This window comes from Alosa sapidissima, chromosome 12 (genome assembly GCF_018492685.1).
Source record: "Alosa sapidissima isolate fAloSap1 chromosome 12, fAloSap1.pri, whole genome shotgun sequence".
NCBI lineage: Eukaryota > Metazoa > Chordata > Actinopteri > Clupeiformes > Clupeidae > Alosa > Alosa sapidissima.
In genome coordinates, this window is record NC_055968.1 from 976,470 (window position 1) to 995,624 (window position 19,155).

Sequence of the window (19,155 nt, forward strand, 5' to 3'; positions counted from 1 at the left end):
CAATAAATCATCAATGTCACATCATGTGTCACAAGGTGACAATTTGAGTATAAGTTCTCGGCAAGAGTATGCTACTACAAGGGGTTTCACACAGTCTAAACTGCACCATCTGGCAGTCTTCCACTAGTCATAGATCATTGATCACTTTTTGGTAACCTAAAGTTTAATGTTATGCCAGGAACTCAGGGAGCAGTTAACATTGTCTAAAACAAAACAGAAGTTCACCGTTTATTAGGTAAAACAAATACATAAATGTACTGTGTAATGTGCATGACAAAAGATGCAGTATTTCAAGACTGCTAAGCATTCAGTATATTAACTGTGTGTCCTTCTCTTTCAGCTTCTTCTAAAGATGATGGGAAAAGACTGAAGTCACTTCCAAGCAACCAAGACACTAAATTACAGCTGAGTCCACTTGCTCAGTGCTTCTGATCATAACAGAATAGAATAATGCCTATTCATCATAACAGAATAGAATAATCAAAATATGATTACATTTTGATAATAAACTTACTTTGATAATGATACAGTTTGATAATAAACTTTCAACTTATAGACAAAGGGCCCTTTGGATATTTATAGATTTATAGATTATGGGGGCGGTGGTTAGCTGGACTAACATACAGTAGCTTGAATGTAATCCTTTGTAATATAGTTGACATATAAGTCACATTGGACAACAGTGTCAGCTAAATGAATTAATATAAATGTATAGATGGAAAATGCGTCATAAGAAAAAAGTATGCTAGGTACATAGAAAATTCAGTTGTGCCAGATGAATCTGTGAATCAGCTACTCAATTTAAAATGCTGAATTTCCCATTCCCCATTAAATGAGAACCTTTTTATCACTTCATTATTGTCCCATGATTTGAAATAAATGTTCTTTTGCCAAATTACACATATCAATTTGCCATGTTCTAAAGTAACAACAGTAACAAATTATGCACATACACAGGGTTTCCCGCAGGAAATGTGTTCAAGGTGGTAGGTCGGGGGGGTGTCTTGTATCGGTTGCCGTCCGACCGGTGTCGGTGGGGGAGTGTGGGTGTTGGCGTCTTGTTTGTGCGATACACTACAGACTCTGTACATTTAACAATTATTTATTAAACACTACATATTAAATAAATAACCAGCTTCTTAAAATAACAGTTAACAAAGAACAAAGTAATAACACCAAACAAACTATACAACAGTATACAAATATTTCAAAATATTTGTGTAATTTGTGCAATTTTAACAAAGACTATTACAAACTATAAAACAAGTGCAAAAGAAAGTGCAAAACAACAAAACGTGCAAATGTGATCAGTCACTACTTATGGCAGAGCTGACAACTAGCATTGTTACAAGCCATCCTCCTTGGCTTTAAAAAGATAATTTCAAGGGCCCTTTGGTAATTGCACTGTTTTACTATTGGACCATTAATGCTTATCTTCATGCAGGCTGTCAGACTGTTGACCTGCAGCCTGTTCCGCAAGTCTGTCCTGATCTATACACTGAGAGTGAATGAAGTTTAGATTATTTTATAGTTTTGTGTAATATGGATGAAATTTGAGCGCAGAACGCTTTTTAATTTAGAGGCCGGAGTGGCCGCTCTGTTCTGCTCCGATACCGCTCACACCACGAGTTTGAGGCATGCCCAACTGTCTTCCTAATAAAACCAAGACCTATACATTTCAAAGATATTGGCTATATAGTCTAAGTTCGTTGATGGGGATGGAGTTAGCTAAATAATTTAGAAAGCATACGCATAGGCACGGATGGGCATGGACGGGCCTAGGCCCGTCTATTGTCAGTCAACACTGTGCTGAGAGCAGGTGGCTGTTTACTCGGCCGCTTCTCCGGTCAAATTCGCGTCAGGTCAATTTAGCTCCCCGGTCCCAAATAATTAAGAGCAACGGCAATATATTTCACTCAGAACATTTATTTTAAAAGACTGCAACACTGATAGTGCAACAACAAACAAGCTTGGCAACGTTAACTAAAGGGATCAGTCAGGATTAATTGCCAAAAGAATACAGGCTTAGCATCCAAGTTTTACTTTAGCCTTCTACTTGATATGAAGCATATTCAAATTGCTCACGTTTTTCTTTGCTCTCCGTAGCACACCCTCATGTTTCCGCGAAATGTGTCCTCTTAGATTACAAAATGAATCTTTACTCACTGGAACAGTGTCACCACCACATGGTTATTCTTGCTCTACATTGTTAGTATCTAATTGTTTTGTAGGAATAGTAGGCTACGCTAACTTATCAGTTTCCTTTCTAACAGTAGCGTAGCCAGAAATGTCCAAATGGGTGGGCACAAAGTGAATTTGATTGAACATAAGAGAGGCCTAAATTAGATACACCATACAAGCATTAAAGGCACAATCCGTCAGGATTTCATTTTATTTAATTCACACGCCAATCCAGTTGGGGGCAGCATGTAGGAAAACAATGATGTCACAATGATTTGCTAGTGGTAGAAACGACGAAACGCACATTGCCCATGCCCTCCTCTCCTCCTCCCTCCTCCGTCTCCGTTTTCGCTACTGTCTATCCCTATGTGTCTATCAGAGAATGTCTCTGTGTCTATGGTCGCCGCCTAGAAAAAAAAACTCCTAAATCCGGAAAATGTCTTCAAGCGGCTCACCCTTACCCGATCACTTACATATAACAGTTTTTATTAACGTTTTGCTTTTCACACTGGTATTGTTGGTAATGAGACATTTGAGAAATAAATACAAATTTGCTAGCAGCATTTGGCAAGCGAGTCTTAGCAAAGGCTAGGCCTAGCCTGTGTGTAGTAGCGATTGTATGGATGGATAAAACTGAAAATAGTAATAAGGTATTTTTTTCGGGTGGAGACTGACGACGAAGATTACATCCCCCCTGCATCGAGTCAGACAAGAGTGGGCAAACGTAAGGGCCAGGCAAAGAAGAAAAGGCCTGGGTGTCTAGTGTCAGTCCCAGACCTGGAGAGAACAGTACAGGGACGGCTCGAGCTGTCAGAGCAGCCAGAGAGCGCGCTGACCAGCAGAGGCGTTTGGAGAACAGTCACCGTGAGAGTCTGGCAGCAACACAGGTGTTCTTGCTACGTAGCCAGTAACTAAAATGCTCCATGTAGTCAGTGGTTACAGCCAATCATTCTGTTTACTATTAGAGGTCATTATTATTACCATTTATTACACGGCTCTTTATAATGCTGTAGAATGCTCAATTCACTCCGATGGGACTTCCCAACGTCCTACGGTCTGATAATTTTTAATACCGGACCGTTGCTAAGTATAACCAGAGAATGTCAAGGAAAGTGAAACTTGGCAGGCCACGGCCAGCGCTGCATCACTGTCGGGAGATACATGTATGCCACGATAATGACCGCCTTACAGAACGTTATTCCTTACACAATCATCCTCTACAACTAACAATAAAACTTTCTAAGAGCACAGTATAGTATAAGTAGTATATATACTTTTTTGATCCCGTGAGGGAAATTTGGTCTCTGCATTTGAACCCAATCGGTGAATTAGTTAAACACAAACAGCACACAGTGAACACACAGTGAGGTGAAGCACACACTAATCCCGGCAGCAGTGAGCTGCCTGCTACATCGGCGGCGCTCGGGGAGCAGTGAGGGGTTAGGTGCCTTGCTCAAGGGCACTTCAGCCGCGACCCACTGGTCGGGGCTCGAACCGGCAACCCTCCGGTTACAAGTCCAGAGTGCTAACCAGTGGGCCACGGCTGCCCTTCAGCACAGTGGCTACATTTCATGTAACATAAAGAATACCTGAATTATGACTAAAATGGTATGTTCATCTTTTCCTTTGCACCTTTAGGCTATGAGTTCATATTTAAAACTATGGGCACAAATGTCAAGAGCCAAAGCTACCACTTGAAATTACATTAGTTTAAACAACTTTTTAACAACAAATAGATTCTAAGAAGTCAGGAACAGGAGAGAAAAGCATGATGTTAGTATACCAATCTTGATCAAAGAACACTTTCAGGCACAACCAATGTTTCACCAATCCTGATTCTTGGTATTTATTATAAAACTACAAGACAGGAATAAACTTTACATCTACCAAGTGCAACAACACGAATAGAAATGTAACTTTTGGACTATATGAGGCAGGAGGGAAGCAGCTGGGCACATGGATAGTCCTTAGCAGTCTTCAACAGCAAGAAGTTTGGCTAACGAGTCAGGCTTCATGTTGATGAGCCACAGGAAATTAAGAGGTGATCTAATCCTGTGAAAAGGGATAGACATGTTTGAAGAGCTTCAAAGGAAAATGGTGATGCTATTTTGCAACAGGCCCGACACAATCTAAGCAACTTATAACGTTACCGAAGATAGAGGATAGTATTCTAACGTATCTGAAAGTTATCCTAATCGTGTAGAGCTAGCATTAGTTATAATTTTAGTATCTTATGCTGCCAACATCATTTGTTAGCGAGACCACAAGCCAGTAAACATTCACCAATATCAAAATGTATTTATTGCATATTGGAACATTACACTCTATGTATTGTGTCGCGTACAAATAATAGTATTTGGCAAACTGCTTAGCATATGCAGCAACGTTATCGCTAGGTTGGTAACGTTAGCAATGGCGGTCAAACAAAGTCAATTTACCGCGATCTACAGCTGACAAACATTACCTAGTGGCTCGAGAGCTAATTCTACAATATCTCCTTTGCTTAATCAAAATTATGAATTATGTTTAACAGATGTTTACTTACCAGTCAAGAAGAAATGTCGCAAGTTCAGAATCGAACTGCTTCTCCTTGCTATCCAAGCTGTCTCCATCGGTGGAAAGCACTCCCTAGATTAACGTGTATTTGCTTGCTTCCCATCTGATATTCTTTTCGCCTCAGATCGAGTTTTTTTTAGCTGGAGGCGATGGAGGTCTCTTCCTAGAACTTTCGGCCATTCTCGCAGTACACTTTACCGTAGAACTTGAACTCCGTGGGGGAGGGGAGGAGCAGGAGGGGGTGGGAGCAGAGCGTGCGTAATTCCGTTGTCTCTTTCTCGACTGCTCTGGGCTGCACTGAAGACGGTTTGGCCGGTATGTTACTCCCTGTCGCCACCTCACTTTAATCATAGGCATGTTATATTTATGACATAAAACAGGAATTTATTGAACGCATTTGATCACAGCTGACAAATTACGCAGAAACATTTTCAACTGGAGCAAAACAATGCATGAATGTAGCTTCTGCGCGTCATATGAAACACAATTGAGACAATAGATTGACCATATTGGACAACTGCAAAGCCTTATCATAGGCATGTTACATTCATGACATGAAAAGTGAAACTTATAGAACGAAAATGACAATTCACGCAGTCGGCTAAACATTTTAAACTTGTGCCAAATGGATGAACCCAGCATCGGTGCGTCGCATAAATGAAAACACAAATTGAAGCAACTTGATCATTGGACAACCCTACCACTAAACCTTTCCATAGGCCTGCAACGTTTATGACATAAAAAGTGGAATATGAACGCATTTCATCACACCTGACAATTAAACGGAGCTGTGGGTGTTCGCGATTTGACTGATTCTTGAGAACGAGGAGCGAGATATTTGCACCGCTCAGCTCCACTCACTAGCTTTGATTCGGAGGCATATCACATATGTAAAGATTATAAAACCTGATTATTTTTCGATTCATGACACGTTTCTTCTTATTTTTTTAATGCGTTCTGCGGAGAAGGGAGATTGGCGTTGGTCACGGTTTGGAATGAAAGGGAGAAAACAGGACAGAGTAACACGTTTTTTTTTTCGACTACGTAGTTAAGGCGACAGGCTTCTTTTGCCGAGGTGGCTGCCTTGACTGCAAAGTGCTGCGGGAAACCCTGATACATACTCACTCATGATGGACACATGATGAATTTATTAAGACATGTAAGTCTATTATTGTTTCTCAAACTCAAGGATCCTTTGATTTTACCTTTCTCATTCCCACTTTCTCTCACTTTGATTGGCATTTCACCTTTTTATTTTTTGCCTTTCTTTGCATACACTGGTAATTCCTTAAAATAACATTCTCTAGTTATTATTACAGTGCATGCAAATACACTATCCATCTGCTTCTTATTTTTCTTCCAACCAATTTGTGTTTAATTCAACTCGAACCATTTAACATACAAACTTTGTTCAATCACTGTTGTGTTCGTTTTCTAAAACGACACTTCTGCTATGTAGTTTCTCGTTTTTGATAACTTTTCAGATATATATTGAGATATTTGCCATAAATGAGTGGAAATTTCCCATTAAAAATACTCGACTCAACTCTACTTGTTTTTGGTACCAGGTGTCTGTTTTCCACCGCAAAAAAGTACCCCCTTAAACGTAACTGGGTGCCATAGTGACGCTGGGGGTAAACTACGCGGGACACACAGAATTGTGACGCCGTTGTAAAAGTTCTGTATCTATTTGCATTACCATTATTTCTGAGAATTGCTTCACATCTAGTCATCCAACTACTGATACCTGTGAACAGGTATTTCAGCCCAGGACGATTGAACTACATTCCACAATTCCTCTGCATTTCTGGGTTTTGCCTCAGAAACAGCATTTTTGATGTCACCCCACAAGTTTTCCATAGGATTGAGATCTGGGGATCGGGCTGGCCACTCCATAACAGCATAAGACAACATGACCTCTTCAAATATTTTGATGTATTGAAACTGATCCATGATCTCTGGTGTGCGATAAATAAGTCCAACACCACAGTATGAGAAACATCCCCATAACATGAATTGTGCACCACCATGCTTTACTGTATTCAGTGTACTGTGGCTTGAATTCAGCGCATGTGGGTCGTTGGACAAACTCTCTGCGGCCCCCATGCACTAAATTCAAGCCACAGTAGCTTCAATTAACACCCGGATCTCTTTATATGGGCAAAGATGGCAGCTTTGGTTCTTTTTTGTAGGCGACCTTCAGAGGTCTATTGCATCACCATTTCGACACATTTTAACATATCAACATTCCCTTCTCTATTTATCATCATCACCTTGACATCATGTCCTCTAACTATTGAAAATCAGTTTGGGTTCAAAAGGAAGCATGGAACTGACATGTGTATCTACGCTCGTGAAGAGATTGTGTCCAGGTACACTAGCCTGAATTGTGTATTTCTATGTTTTATTGATGCGTCAAAAGCATTTGATCAAATTAATCATGAAAAATTGTTTGTAAAACTGCTGGAAAGATGTGCTCCCAATTTTTTAGTGAGAATTTTATTGTTTTGGTACGCTCATCAGACATTCCAGGTTAAATGGGACAATGTTGTATCTGCTCCATTCTGTGTCAGTAACGGAGTGCGGCAAGGAGGAATTTTGTCACCTATTCTATTTAATGTTTACATGGATGACTTATCAAATCAGTTAAATTGGTTAAATACAGGTTGTCTTGTGGGCAACACTATTGTTAATCATCTCATGTATGCAGATGACCTGGTCCTGCTAAGGACAGGAAATCAACTTTCCCGACCTTTTATTTGTCAGACAGCCCTCTTGATGTGTGTGAGGAGGCTAAATACTTAGGTCATGTTATATCTGATGATTAGACAGATGACAAAGACCTATACCGACAGCGCTGTAAAATTTATTCTCAAGCTAACATGCTTATAAGGAAGTTTTCTATGTGCTCTGACTCTGTGAAGTGCTCCCTGTTTATAACTTACATAACACCACAATATACTGCTCAATTGTGGTCTAACTAGAAAAGTATGCAGAGGCTTAAGGTAGCATACAATGATGCAATGAGGTTGCTGCTTCCTGTCCCTAGGTGGCACAGTGCCAGCCAATTATTTGTGTCCACTAGAGTGCCTACCTGTGAGGCACTCTTAAGACAATTGATGTTTAGCTTTATGTGCCGCCTGGATGAGTCAGAGAACCAAATAATTGAAGCCCTAGTCAGCCCTCTGAAAGGCTGTTACAGATTCACTTCTAGGTTAGGAAGGCATTGGCGCAAATGCCTGTATGTCCTTTAGGCTAATATGTGATTTTCTATGTATTTTGTATCTCCTTTTTTATACTATTTATTATGTGTGTGTATGATATGGACCTGTGTCTGCAATAAAGCTTATATATATTGATCTGGTCTGATGAATCACCAAGGAGAAGTGTGTCGATATTGATCATCAATGTTGCCAGATGGTAGCGCTATGCAAAATATGCATTGTGGGCATGTGGATATTCATTACCTGTGAGGTTTGAGCCATGTCAAGCAATGCATGGCAAATGTATCACACATTTCCTGTTTATGTGGCGAGGTATTCAAATTCACCATATCGCAATTTCACACATTAGGCTACTATATATCAAAACAAGCTTCTCAATTTAGAATCACCTACAGTACATCTCAACATCATGTATACCAACTTTGACATGAATCGGATCAATTGTCTAGGAGTAGTATTTAAAAATGTATCGTGTCACAACGCACAAAATCCTAATTACCTCACTTTCTGTTCGGCGTGGCTAATGCAGAGTATATATGACAGTTGTTCGTCTTGGGGAGTTACACGCACATACCAAATTTGGTGTGCATAGCTAAAAGTAAATGCCAACCATGTGACTCAGGCCTAGTCCACACGTACCAAACCAATCTTTTTTTCCTCCGTCTTCCCTGGAACCGTATCAAGAATATTTGCGTCCAAACGGATCCATCTCAACACTACTCAACACGTTACTTCATACCCCAGGCCTATAGGTGGCACTGTGTCTTTACAGAAATTCACCAAAACTTGCAAAACTTGCGCTTTAAAAACAGACAGAATAGGCTACGGAGAAATGGCTAGTGCAAGGAAATCAGAATTGTTTGTGTGGACTGATGGTGAACTGTCAACTGTAGTCAACTGTAAAACTAATAAACTTTATTTTACGGTTTGTGAAGGGTGCAGTCCAGTCCTTTATTTGGCTAACGCAGGTAGGCCTACTAAGCACCTTTACTTTCTTTGGTTGTAGGATAGTCCGTGATTCACATTATTTTTGGCTATCACCGCAATTAGGCTACTAAACGCAAGGCTTACCCAAGTTCTAGGCTATTCTGTCGCCACATTTATAATATTGCTATAAAACCTTTGTTAGTAACAGTCAATACTTTTGCCTGCATCAAATCGTGCATTCGCATTCAGTGTGCTACCATCGGCTTAACGTGAGTTCTAAGCGTCTTTGTATGCTTATATCTGATTTCACTCGACTGTGAATGCATGTATATATGTTGTAAGACATGTAAAATAAATGAATGACACTGGCACTATGCACAAATTAATGTAGCCTAAACTTACACCGCACTTTCCTAATAACTTAAGTTCTCTCGCGTCACTGACAGTAGCTAGAATGCATAAAAAAAACACCGGGAAAAACAGTGTTCAGTCCACCAAGTCATAAGCTATCGGCGCTGCGCAGCATCAGTTGTGATATTTATCTTAACGGAGTGTAATCGTAGGTAATGTCATGTATGAAAACTAGTATTGTTAGGCAATACTATAAGTGCAAGTCCAGGGCAGCTGAGGTGTGGCGATGACATCATCGATACGCAAGCAGGATGTGCGGTTTCGCTGTCTAAACGAACTCAAAAGGGGTACGGTTTCAGATTTCTCCACTCTGGGACCAGGTTTCAGAAAAGTGCGGTTTCGGGCAGTGCGTTTACAGGATTCGTTTGGACGCTCGGCCAAGACGAAGCAAACCCTCTGCGTTTAACCTAAAAAGCGTCTCCGTGTGGACAGGCCCTAAGCCTTTGTCCGTGACCGCTTTAACGGACACCTGTTGTTTGCATGGAAGTCCTGCCCCTTATTCATTTCAATGGCCCATGCTAGGCTAGCTACTTCAGCCAAAAAAGTTTGAAATTGACCGCAGCCATCTTTATGAAAATGGCGTTTCATGGGTGTTCGTTTCCGGCACCAGCTAGAATTAGCCTATTAGATTCCACGTTACAGAGAGAGACGTCACGGTATGTCGTTGATGAAGATTGGACATCCCCTTAGAGGAAAAGAATTTGTTCGGGAATGCGCTTCACTTCACCCCGTTATAAGCGCAAATTTATTTCATATTGGTTGGGATAACATTTTGGGAATGGTGGTAGAAGTTTGCCCTGTCTCTGAAGTCCTAGGTTATTTATTATGATGTTCATATGTGATCATAAACAATGTGAATCAATATTGAGTCCCTTTAGGCTACACAAATAATGATTCCTAAATGCTATATTTGGACAGGTTGTAGGCCTATTATGCAATAGGCTATCCAACGAAAATGACTATAAAGTAGACATGGGATGTAAGAAACTTGTGGATAGCTGGGATTTTTGCTGCACCCAATGTGAATTTGCAGCTTGTTAAACCTAGGCTACATTTGCAGGCAGACGAAATGAAGCCAACGCAAGTTAAACTTACCGATAGAAGCGCACATCCCTCGGGTATTGTGGTTCGAGCAGGCATTTCAAGAGTCTGCAACTGTTTTGATATTTAGCTTTTGCCTCGACTGGAAGCCTGGCCATTTAAATCAAATGCATAGCCTAATTATGTCAATGTTGCAAGAAAGCAAACTAAATAAGTCATTGACATTTGCCAATAGAATCCTATGGCATTCTAGACTAAATAACCTTATTTCCTGAGGGTTTTCTGAAAACATACTAAAAATTGTCAACGTCTACCAAAATTTAATATCTAAGCCTCTGTAGCACCTAGAAACATAAAATAAAAAGCATGCTGCGCTACGCAGCATCCAGCGGGAGGGTCAATGTTGCGCTACGCAGCATCCAGCGGGAGGGTCAATGTTGAGTCATGCAGCATCCAGCGCGAATGGGTTAAATCACTTGGGTAGACAGGTTACATGATCCAGACGTTGTTATGGACTACAGGTATACAGTCTAAGATTTTAAATAGTTTTCATACACAACGCAATGGATATAGGTCATTGCAAAATGTACCCCTGGTTGTTTGTGCCAAATTTCATGACTTTTCACCCATGGGAACCACCTCAAAAAAGGCAAAGTGTGGCAGGATATTACCAACTACAATAATAGTAATAACAACAATAATAATAATAGGAAACAGAAACAATAGGGCTTTTGCACCATCCGGTGCTCGGGCCCTAATGACTGCATTTGCTCAAAAGTATGGCATAAGATGCTTGTGAAAGAAGAATATATTCAGCTTTCAAGTGACTGCTAATTGCCAAGTAAAATCATTCCACATCAAAGTCCATATAGACTGCAATTGAACTACAAAGTCTCAACAAAGTCCACAACAGTGGGGTGTACTACGAATCTCGATTAGTGGGTTAGCGAGGTATGTTGCGCTCAAAGCCAGGCTATGCTGTGACACGAAAGTGGATCTGTTTTAGTGTCGCTATATCACCATGGTATCTTATGCTGTCAACCAAACCTGGTCGGGAGGAGGTTATGTGCTAAGTTATAGCTCAAATTGTGTAATCTAACACACACTGACCAATCAATTGTCTTAAAAACGAAGTTCTCTCACGTGTAGGATTCTTTCATATATCTGACAGGTGGAGCTCCGCCTCTACTAACATTTTGGATCTCGAATGCGCTTTAATAGTGCTGTGCGTGCAAATATCCCACTATGGACGTGCATACCATACAACAACTGATGACAATTGATTTATTTGATGTTATAGGTTAGACACAAAAAATGACCGCAGTGTAGATTAAGCTATCGCTCCTGAATGCGGAAGTAATTGTTTTTAAATAGAGGCGGTCTTGTGCGTCTCCACGTTACACGATTGGCCATAGTCATCCTAACACCGGGAACGCGCACAGATCTGAGCTGAAAGCCTAGTTTGACAAATATATCACATAACTGCAGTCGTAGTATCACTTAACGTATACCCCTGAGTCAAGGCTTTGTCAAGCCTCGATATGTCTACATAGCCTAGATATGTCTAACGTGCTTCGTAGTATACCCCACTGGGAAATTCTAGGCTTGTTTGGGATCAACTGCGGCTGACTGTGCCTGATGTGATGTGACGTTGTTGTGACGTTGATGAGATCTGCTAATGGCAGCTGGGAGGAGCTAGAAGAGACGGCAGACTGCCCCGGACACACCAGCTGCAGTCTACATCTGACGTGACTCAGGAGATATCGCAGAATTTACAGCATTGAATACATTTCAAATTTCCTTCCAATTCATTAACCCTTAGAACCCTAGACTGTTTTAAGGGCATTTTCACTACCTAGAAGCATTTATCCTGGTCATTCTAAGTGTCATACACACATGCTGTATATTGTGTTTTTCAGCAGAGTCTAGGCTACCCAGATCTGCCACAATTTCGTGTATTAATACTTGCATTGATTTAATTTTGATTTTTAAATAATAAAAATCAAAAAGCATATTGTAAATATTCTTATATTTTGACATGTATCTCACCACTGCAAGCTGACAGTCGACTAGCATTGGTGGTGTAGGGCAGACTGTCCTGAATCTGGCAATATCATTGCCATGGTGGAGGGATTCTCTGGGGCTGAGCAAATGTGAAAAATAATGCCATTTTTTATTTAGCCCTATGATCCCTACTCAACAAATAAGAACAGTAGCCTACATGCAATTACACTTATACCTGAAGGTACTATTTAAACTCATTTATTGAGATAAAAGTGCTTAGCTTCAACTGTTTCTTTCCTTACAGCAGGTGTAACAAAAAGAATGCTATTGTTAGACCTAAGATTGTACCTATTGTTTTCTACTGAAGATAAAACTGATAAATAAGAGGGCCAACAATCCTATCACTGCCTTATAAATAAAGACAAGCCAGTGATGCTGTCTACGAACTGAGAGAGGAGGCCAACCTGATAAACTGTATAAGCTGCAGTGATGTGTGGAGTACTCAGCCTTAGTGACAAAGCGCAAGACAGAATGATAGACAGAGTCCAGTGAACGTAATACAGACTTTGCTGCATGCATATATAGAATGTCTCCATAGTCCACAACAGACAAAAAGTTCCTTCCTTACTTTTAGATTAAAACAAGCCTTATTTCTGTAATAAAAACTTAACTCAGCTTCTTTACCAAAACTTCTACATTGGGTTTAAATGAGAGCTTTTCATCTAATAAAAAACCCAGATATTTATAACATGCCACTTTTTCAATTTCTTGGCCATGTAGAGTGACAATTTGAGGCAGATCCTGTACATTGCTAGAGTGAGTAAACAACATATATTTTGTCTTTTTAGAATTTAGCACCAGTTTTAATTTGAGTAGATTCTTTTGTAATATTATGAAAGCATCCTGCATTTTCTTTAATGCTTCATAATGAGATCTGGCAGTACAGTATATGATGGTATCATCTGCGTAGAGGTGTACAGCTGCATCTACATTTGTACAAATTTCATTTATGTAAACTGTAAACAACAGAGGCCATAGTATGGAGCCTTGAGGAACTCCAACTATTAGTTCTGCCTCTCCTGACATAATGCCTTTACATGTGACACACTGGTATCTGTTAGATAGATTGTTTTTAAACCATTCAATAACATTAACAGACATCCCACATTTAGACAGACATTGGGCAGCCGTGGCCTACTGGTTAGCGCTTCGGACTTGTAACCGGAGGGTTGCCGGTTCGAACCCCGACCAATAGGCGCGACTGAAGTGCCCTTGAGCAAGGCACCTAACCTCTCACTGCTCCCGAGCGCCGCTGTTGTTGCAGGCAGCTCACTGCGCCGGGATTAGTGTGTGCTTCACCTCACTGTGTGTTCACTGTGTGCTGAGTGTTTCACGGATTGGGATAAATGCAGAGACCAAATTTCCCTCAAGGGATCAAAAGAGTATATATACTTATACATACATTGTAACAAAATAGTGTGATCAACTGTATCAAATGCTTTTGAGAGATCAACGAATAATGCTGCACATGACTCTTTATTGTCAATTGCACTGACAATATCATCAACTACCTTTGTGGTTGCTGTGATGGTACTATACCTTTTCCTAAAACCTGATTGAAAAGGAGTAAGAATATTATTCACTGTTCAGTCCTTTAACTGATCACTAACTAATGACTCAAAATGTTTTTAACTAATACTGAAAGTTTTGATATACATTCAGTGTCAACAAATGATCCCTTGTTTTGAGTTATATATGATTAAAGCGGTGTTGTGCATGTGTGCCAACCTGCCCCATGCACAGGGTTGGTTGGCACATGTAGTCGGGGTTGGTTGGAACACCTATGATATAGTCCTTGGCAGTACTCCTTTTACTTTTGTTTGAAGTGCTCATCTATCTCACTGCCTGTAAGGCTTTGCTGATTTGCTGATGTGTTTTTCTTCAGTAGGGCCCACCGTCAAGAACAATTTGGTCCCTACCAATGTTTTTTTACTTCAAATGTTTAAAAATGTCTGAAATGCTTCCAAATGTAAAACTATGTTCAGTAATTGCAATAACAATGTTAAAATAAAGATTGATGATGTTTTTATGTGTAAAATACACAGTTTATAGATTTGTCACAAAATAGCAATAGGGAATGTATGTGCCAACCAACCCCAAAATCAGTGTGCCAACCTGCCCCGCCCACATTAGGTCAAACTTTTTTGCACAAATGCTGTTAGCCTGCATGCTAATATCAGTCACCTCAGGTTTTCAAATTTCATTTTAAATTATAGATGAGTCCCCTAGCAATGAATTATAATGAATATTTTTTTTAATATCCCTAACCCTTCTAGGATGTATTTAGTGGGAGGTGCATATTCTAAGTTTTGACACTACAAAATTAAAAAGTTGTTCTCACCTAAAGGGTTAATAACCTGGAGACCAGTTACATACGTGAGTTTACTCTACTCAATAAGGCCGTCAGTTTAGTGTTGGAATTTTGTTGCAGCTCCCTCTAGTAGCCTGGATATTAACAGTGTGCCAACCTGCCCCTGTTCCAACCAGCCCCGGTCTTCCCTACTTTCACTTTTAAAAATCACATGCGCACGGGATCTGCCTGCATTCTTTCAGAACGAAGTGGCTGCTTACATTGATTAAAAAACACCTAAAGATGAGTCTTTTGACATTTTGTCATGTTGGAGAGAGCATTCTTGTTTGTTTCCCAATATTGCTTAAAGATTGTGAGATCTATTGCTATCCCTGCAAGCGAGCGAGATTTTTCCTATGCGTGGGAAAAGGTCACATAGGCCACATTTTTTCCCATTCAATCTTGCACTCAAATAAACGGGATAGTGTGTCACACGTCTTAAGTTTAATGCATAATCCGGTGTAGGCTATGACCGAACCATTCCTTAATTTAATGTAGGCTAGCCTACCAACTGCTGTTAATGTAAGTTTAGTGATGTGTGTGCAAGGCGGTGTTTGAATCCTAAATTAGGCGTTTGTGTGGCGATAGCCTTGTAGCCGCATCTGCTTGAAGAGTGGTAAAATGTAGGCTATCACTTGGAGTGTTGTATTCATCATGTAGGATAGGCCTGTCAACTTCGGCTGAAGTTGGATGTGCAGTGTTAATGTGTAGCCTAATTAGTTCCTTAAACGTGTTTGATTTTTACTCGGGTAGACTGATTTTAACTTGGGTGCGGGTCGAGGGTCAGTTTTATTTAATGCGGGTCGCGTACGGAATTTAACTAGCTCTGGTGTCGGAAAGCGGGTTGGACGCGGTTTTAAACATGACTGGTACGGTTGGGTGCGGATTTAAAAAATTGGAACTGTGCAGGACTCTGGTTTAGGCTACCCAGATCTGCCACCATTTCATATCCCTGCTGAAAAAACCAGCCTGACCAGCTAAAGGTGGTTTGCTGGTTGACCAGCTTGTAAAGCAAAACTCTTGCGAAAACATACCTTCAGCTGGTTTTCCCAGCTTATGATGGTAATTCAGCTGGTTTTGCTTGTCGTACCACCTCAAGCTGGTCATTTTAGCTGGTGCTGCTGGTCTATAGTGCTGGTTTAACTGGCCATGCCAGCTAATGTTTGTCAAACCAGCATGACCAGCTTGACAGGCTGGTCACCAGCATGACCACCTTGCGCCAGCTGTATCCCACAAGACAGGCTGGTCACACCAGCATGACCAGCTTCCTCAGATGGTCATGCCAGCATATCCAGCTGGTGGCCCAACCAGCTACACCAGCAAAGACCAGCAAGAGCTGGAAGAAAACCAGCAAAGACCAGCTAAAACCAGCTACCAGCATAAACTGGTTTCTAGCTGTTTTTTTTTTTTCATATATTTTTTTAATTTTCATACTTGATCGTACAGACAAGTGCGTAGTGTCGTTGGAAAGCCCCACTTCTGATAAACAGTTCCGGAGCGATGTAACAGAGAAGAAAGGGTGTGTTTTTTGACACACTTTGTGTTAATCGGGTTAAAATGAACATGATTAGAAAAAATGACTTTGGTTTAATAAACTATTTTTGGCATAGCCTACATTTAACAGGTCAGCATTGTAGCACATATTATTTAGGGCTGTATTTTGCACACTGGCGCATGGCGTAAAACTCCCCCCCCACCCCCCTTATTTTGCACGTTTATTTTTTAAACAATGCGCCCAGGGGTGTGGCAATTAACAAGTTAGGGAGTGGCTTAGCGCATTGTCTAAAAATCGCTATTGTACACCTGGTCAGAAGTCTATGGCGAGTTGTTTATATGTTATTTTAAGAGCGCATTGTCAAAAGTCATTGGCGGGTGCACAACGCACCATCCTTCTATCATCCATGAACGCACACCAGCGCACATCCATGCAAAACATTACAAATTGCATGATTACAATGGGAAACATAATTAGAATAAAGATATTACATACTGTACATCTCATGATGAGTAGTTATTCACCATAATTTGCAAATTGGTAATGACAGTTAAAAGTGATAGGGAGAGGCGAGAGACACGTACAGTATGGAGCACAGCTGAAGACGCACTGTCACGAGATCCTCTGCAGGATAAATGTTTTTTATTCAGTCATTTGAGCAATATTAGGGTAAGTGTTGTTTTCCAGCCTATGTTTTCGATGGTAACTTATTGTCAGTCAATAGTGAAAGTAACTGCATATAACTGTCTTGTCGTTGACTAACACCATGGCGAAGTTAGTTTCACTTTGCCAATGAGTTCAAATAATAGAGTGCAAATGTGTGAAGGCTATGCTAGGTTTTAGTAAAGCATGGTTTAGTGGAATGACTATTCCATACGGTCTCGCAAGCAGCCTCCTTGCGCCAAATGCGCCGTTGACTGTCAAAATACTGATGCATTCTTTGACATTGCGCTTTGCGCCATTAAAGGGAATGGCAGATGTCATTCTCATTGGTTTAAATGACGTTACGCCCCAAACACACCCATGACTGATTCAGAAACCTAGGAACACCTTGTTGCGCCATGCGGTCGATGTTTGATAACGAAAACACTCCCAATGTGGACTGGACATCCTACTAAATTTGAATAAGCTTTTGACGAGTGACGATGCGCTTTTGACTGTCATGATAGGGCCCTAAGTGTTTCCTGTGCATGTGTGTCATCAGTCTACCCAACAGCAAGTTTTTAGTGTCACTGTTGTAGAAATCACATATACATATCCCTTCAATATTTGAACATTTTAGCATGTTACAACATAAGGAAGCAGCATGGGAAACATGGGAGAATCCTGTCAATCAGTGGGATAAATTGACATCATGAAGGCTGGTTCTAGCTCATAAAGTTCATGGTGAGCAACTGCACAAACTGTGTTATTGTGTTAGGGTCCTGTGACATGGTGAAATCATAATGACTTCCTGTCCCACCAGACCAAGTCGGACAGAATTTCTAACCAGTGTAAGTATAAGTATATATATACTCTTCATCCCGTGAGGGAAATTTGGTCTCTGCATTTATCCCAATCCGTGAATTAGTGAAAAACACTCAGCACACAGTGAACACACAGTGAGGTGAAACACACACTAATCCCGACGCAGTGAGCTGCCTGCTACAGCGGCGCTCGGGAGCAGTGAGGGGTTAGGTGCTTTGCTCGAGGGCACTTCAGCCATTCCTACTGGTCAGGGTTCGAACCGGCAACCCTCCGGTTACATAGGGCCGCACTGGGGGGCGAACATGTCGCAGAGGGGACGCCAGAGCGTGGATATCTCACTCGCAAAATGAAACAATATTTCTGTCGGGTGCCTACCATGGACCTCACAGTTGCAAAATGCAAGGGGACATGAATCAGTTTATATTTGCACGAACAACAACGGCCAACAGCTCTTCAACTTGGCCCTTTAAAATCTAAGCAAGGTTCCCACATATAACAAATAATCCTGTTTAGAATAAATATGATCATTAATTGTGGCGCTAGGGCCACCCAAAAAGTTAAAAATCACACATGCCGTCAACATTTTTTAGGACTTTGGTGACCCACCTCTCACCCAAACAGTAAGGAATATTGATTCTGCCTCCAGAATTGTGTAGTACAGGCTACAATGAACTACCACACCAGTTTCCAGCCTTCTACCACTATTAGAACAGACGTTATGGGCTTCCAAAAATGGCAAAAGATGAAATGTGAAATTCCAATGTGTCAATTAGGGCCGTGGCACCCGAAATTCAAATGGACGCCACACGCAAACCGTTTGAGATATTGACCTGAAACGTTAGATTCCTTTGTTTGGTAACATAAGGCATATATTCACCACTTTTCAGCAAAATCTGAGAGGTGTCATGTACATGGGTGGCTAAGTTGGCGTGGAATGACCCATAAGGCTATTACATTTGCATCTAGGCTGCAGATACCGGTAGTTTCGATTGTAGATTGAAAGGCGAGAAATAGCCTCAGAAACATGGAGACACGTCGGGCTATCCTCACTTGAAAGAGAGAACAGGCCCACCGTCGGGTAATGTTTAAATAACAATCTTAATTTATTTACAAATATTTACAAAAGTCAGTAAGTGAGAGGCAACAAAAGATAAAATAAAGTGTCATGCACGTGAGCAAAGTGTATGTGTAGTGCATAAAGAAAAGGCAATCGGGAATCGCTGCAGCCAGCCCTCCACAGCGTCAGGCCAGAGCAGAACCGAGAGTGCAAGTGAGGCCACAGGACACCTGCGTTATTCCGACGGCAATTAACATGGAACCACGCTCCTCTTTAGCCACCGCAACTCTCCAGCTCCTCCTGCAGGTCAAACTGCAATATGATACAAAGAGCAACATGCCTAGTGCTCAAGAGCACCATACAGGCAGAGGAAAAAAGGGGC

The 19,155-nt window shown here is 41.0% G+C and overlaps 1 protein-coding gene across 4 annotated transcripts in view; it reads left to right on the plus strand.

Moving 5' to 3' along the window:
• Positions 1-855, plus strand: part of afmid (arylformamidase) — a 107,756-nt gene extending 106,901 nt beyond the window's left edge. For all 4 annotated transcript variants that reach the window (XM_042056219.1, XM_042056220.1, XM_042056218.1 and 1 more), the window contains one exon: positions 341-855. In XM_042056219.1, coding sequence (XP_041912153.1) covers positions 341-370 — 30 coding nt within the window. In that variant the 3' untranslated portion in view covers positions 371-855. The remainder of the gene's footprint in view (positions 1-340) is intronic.
• The last annotated feature ends 18,300 nt before the right edge of the window (positions 856-19,155 follow it).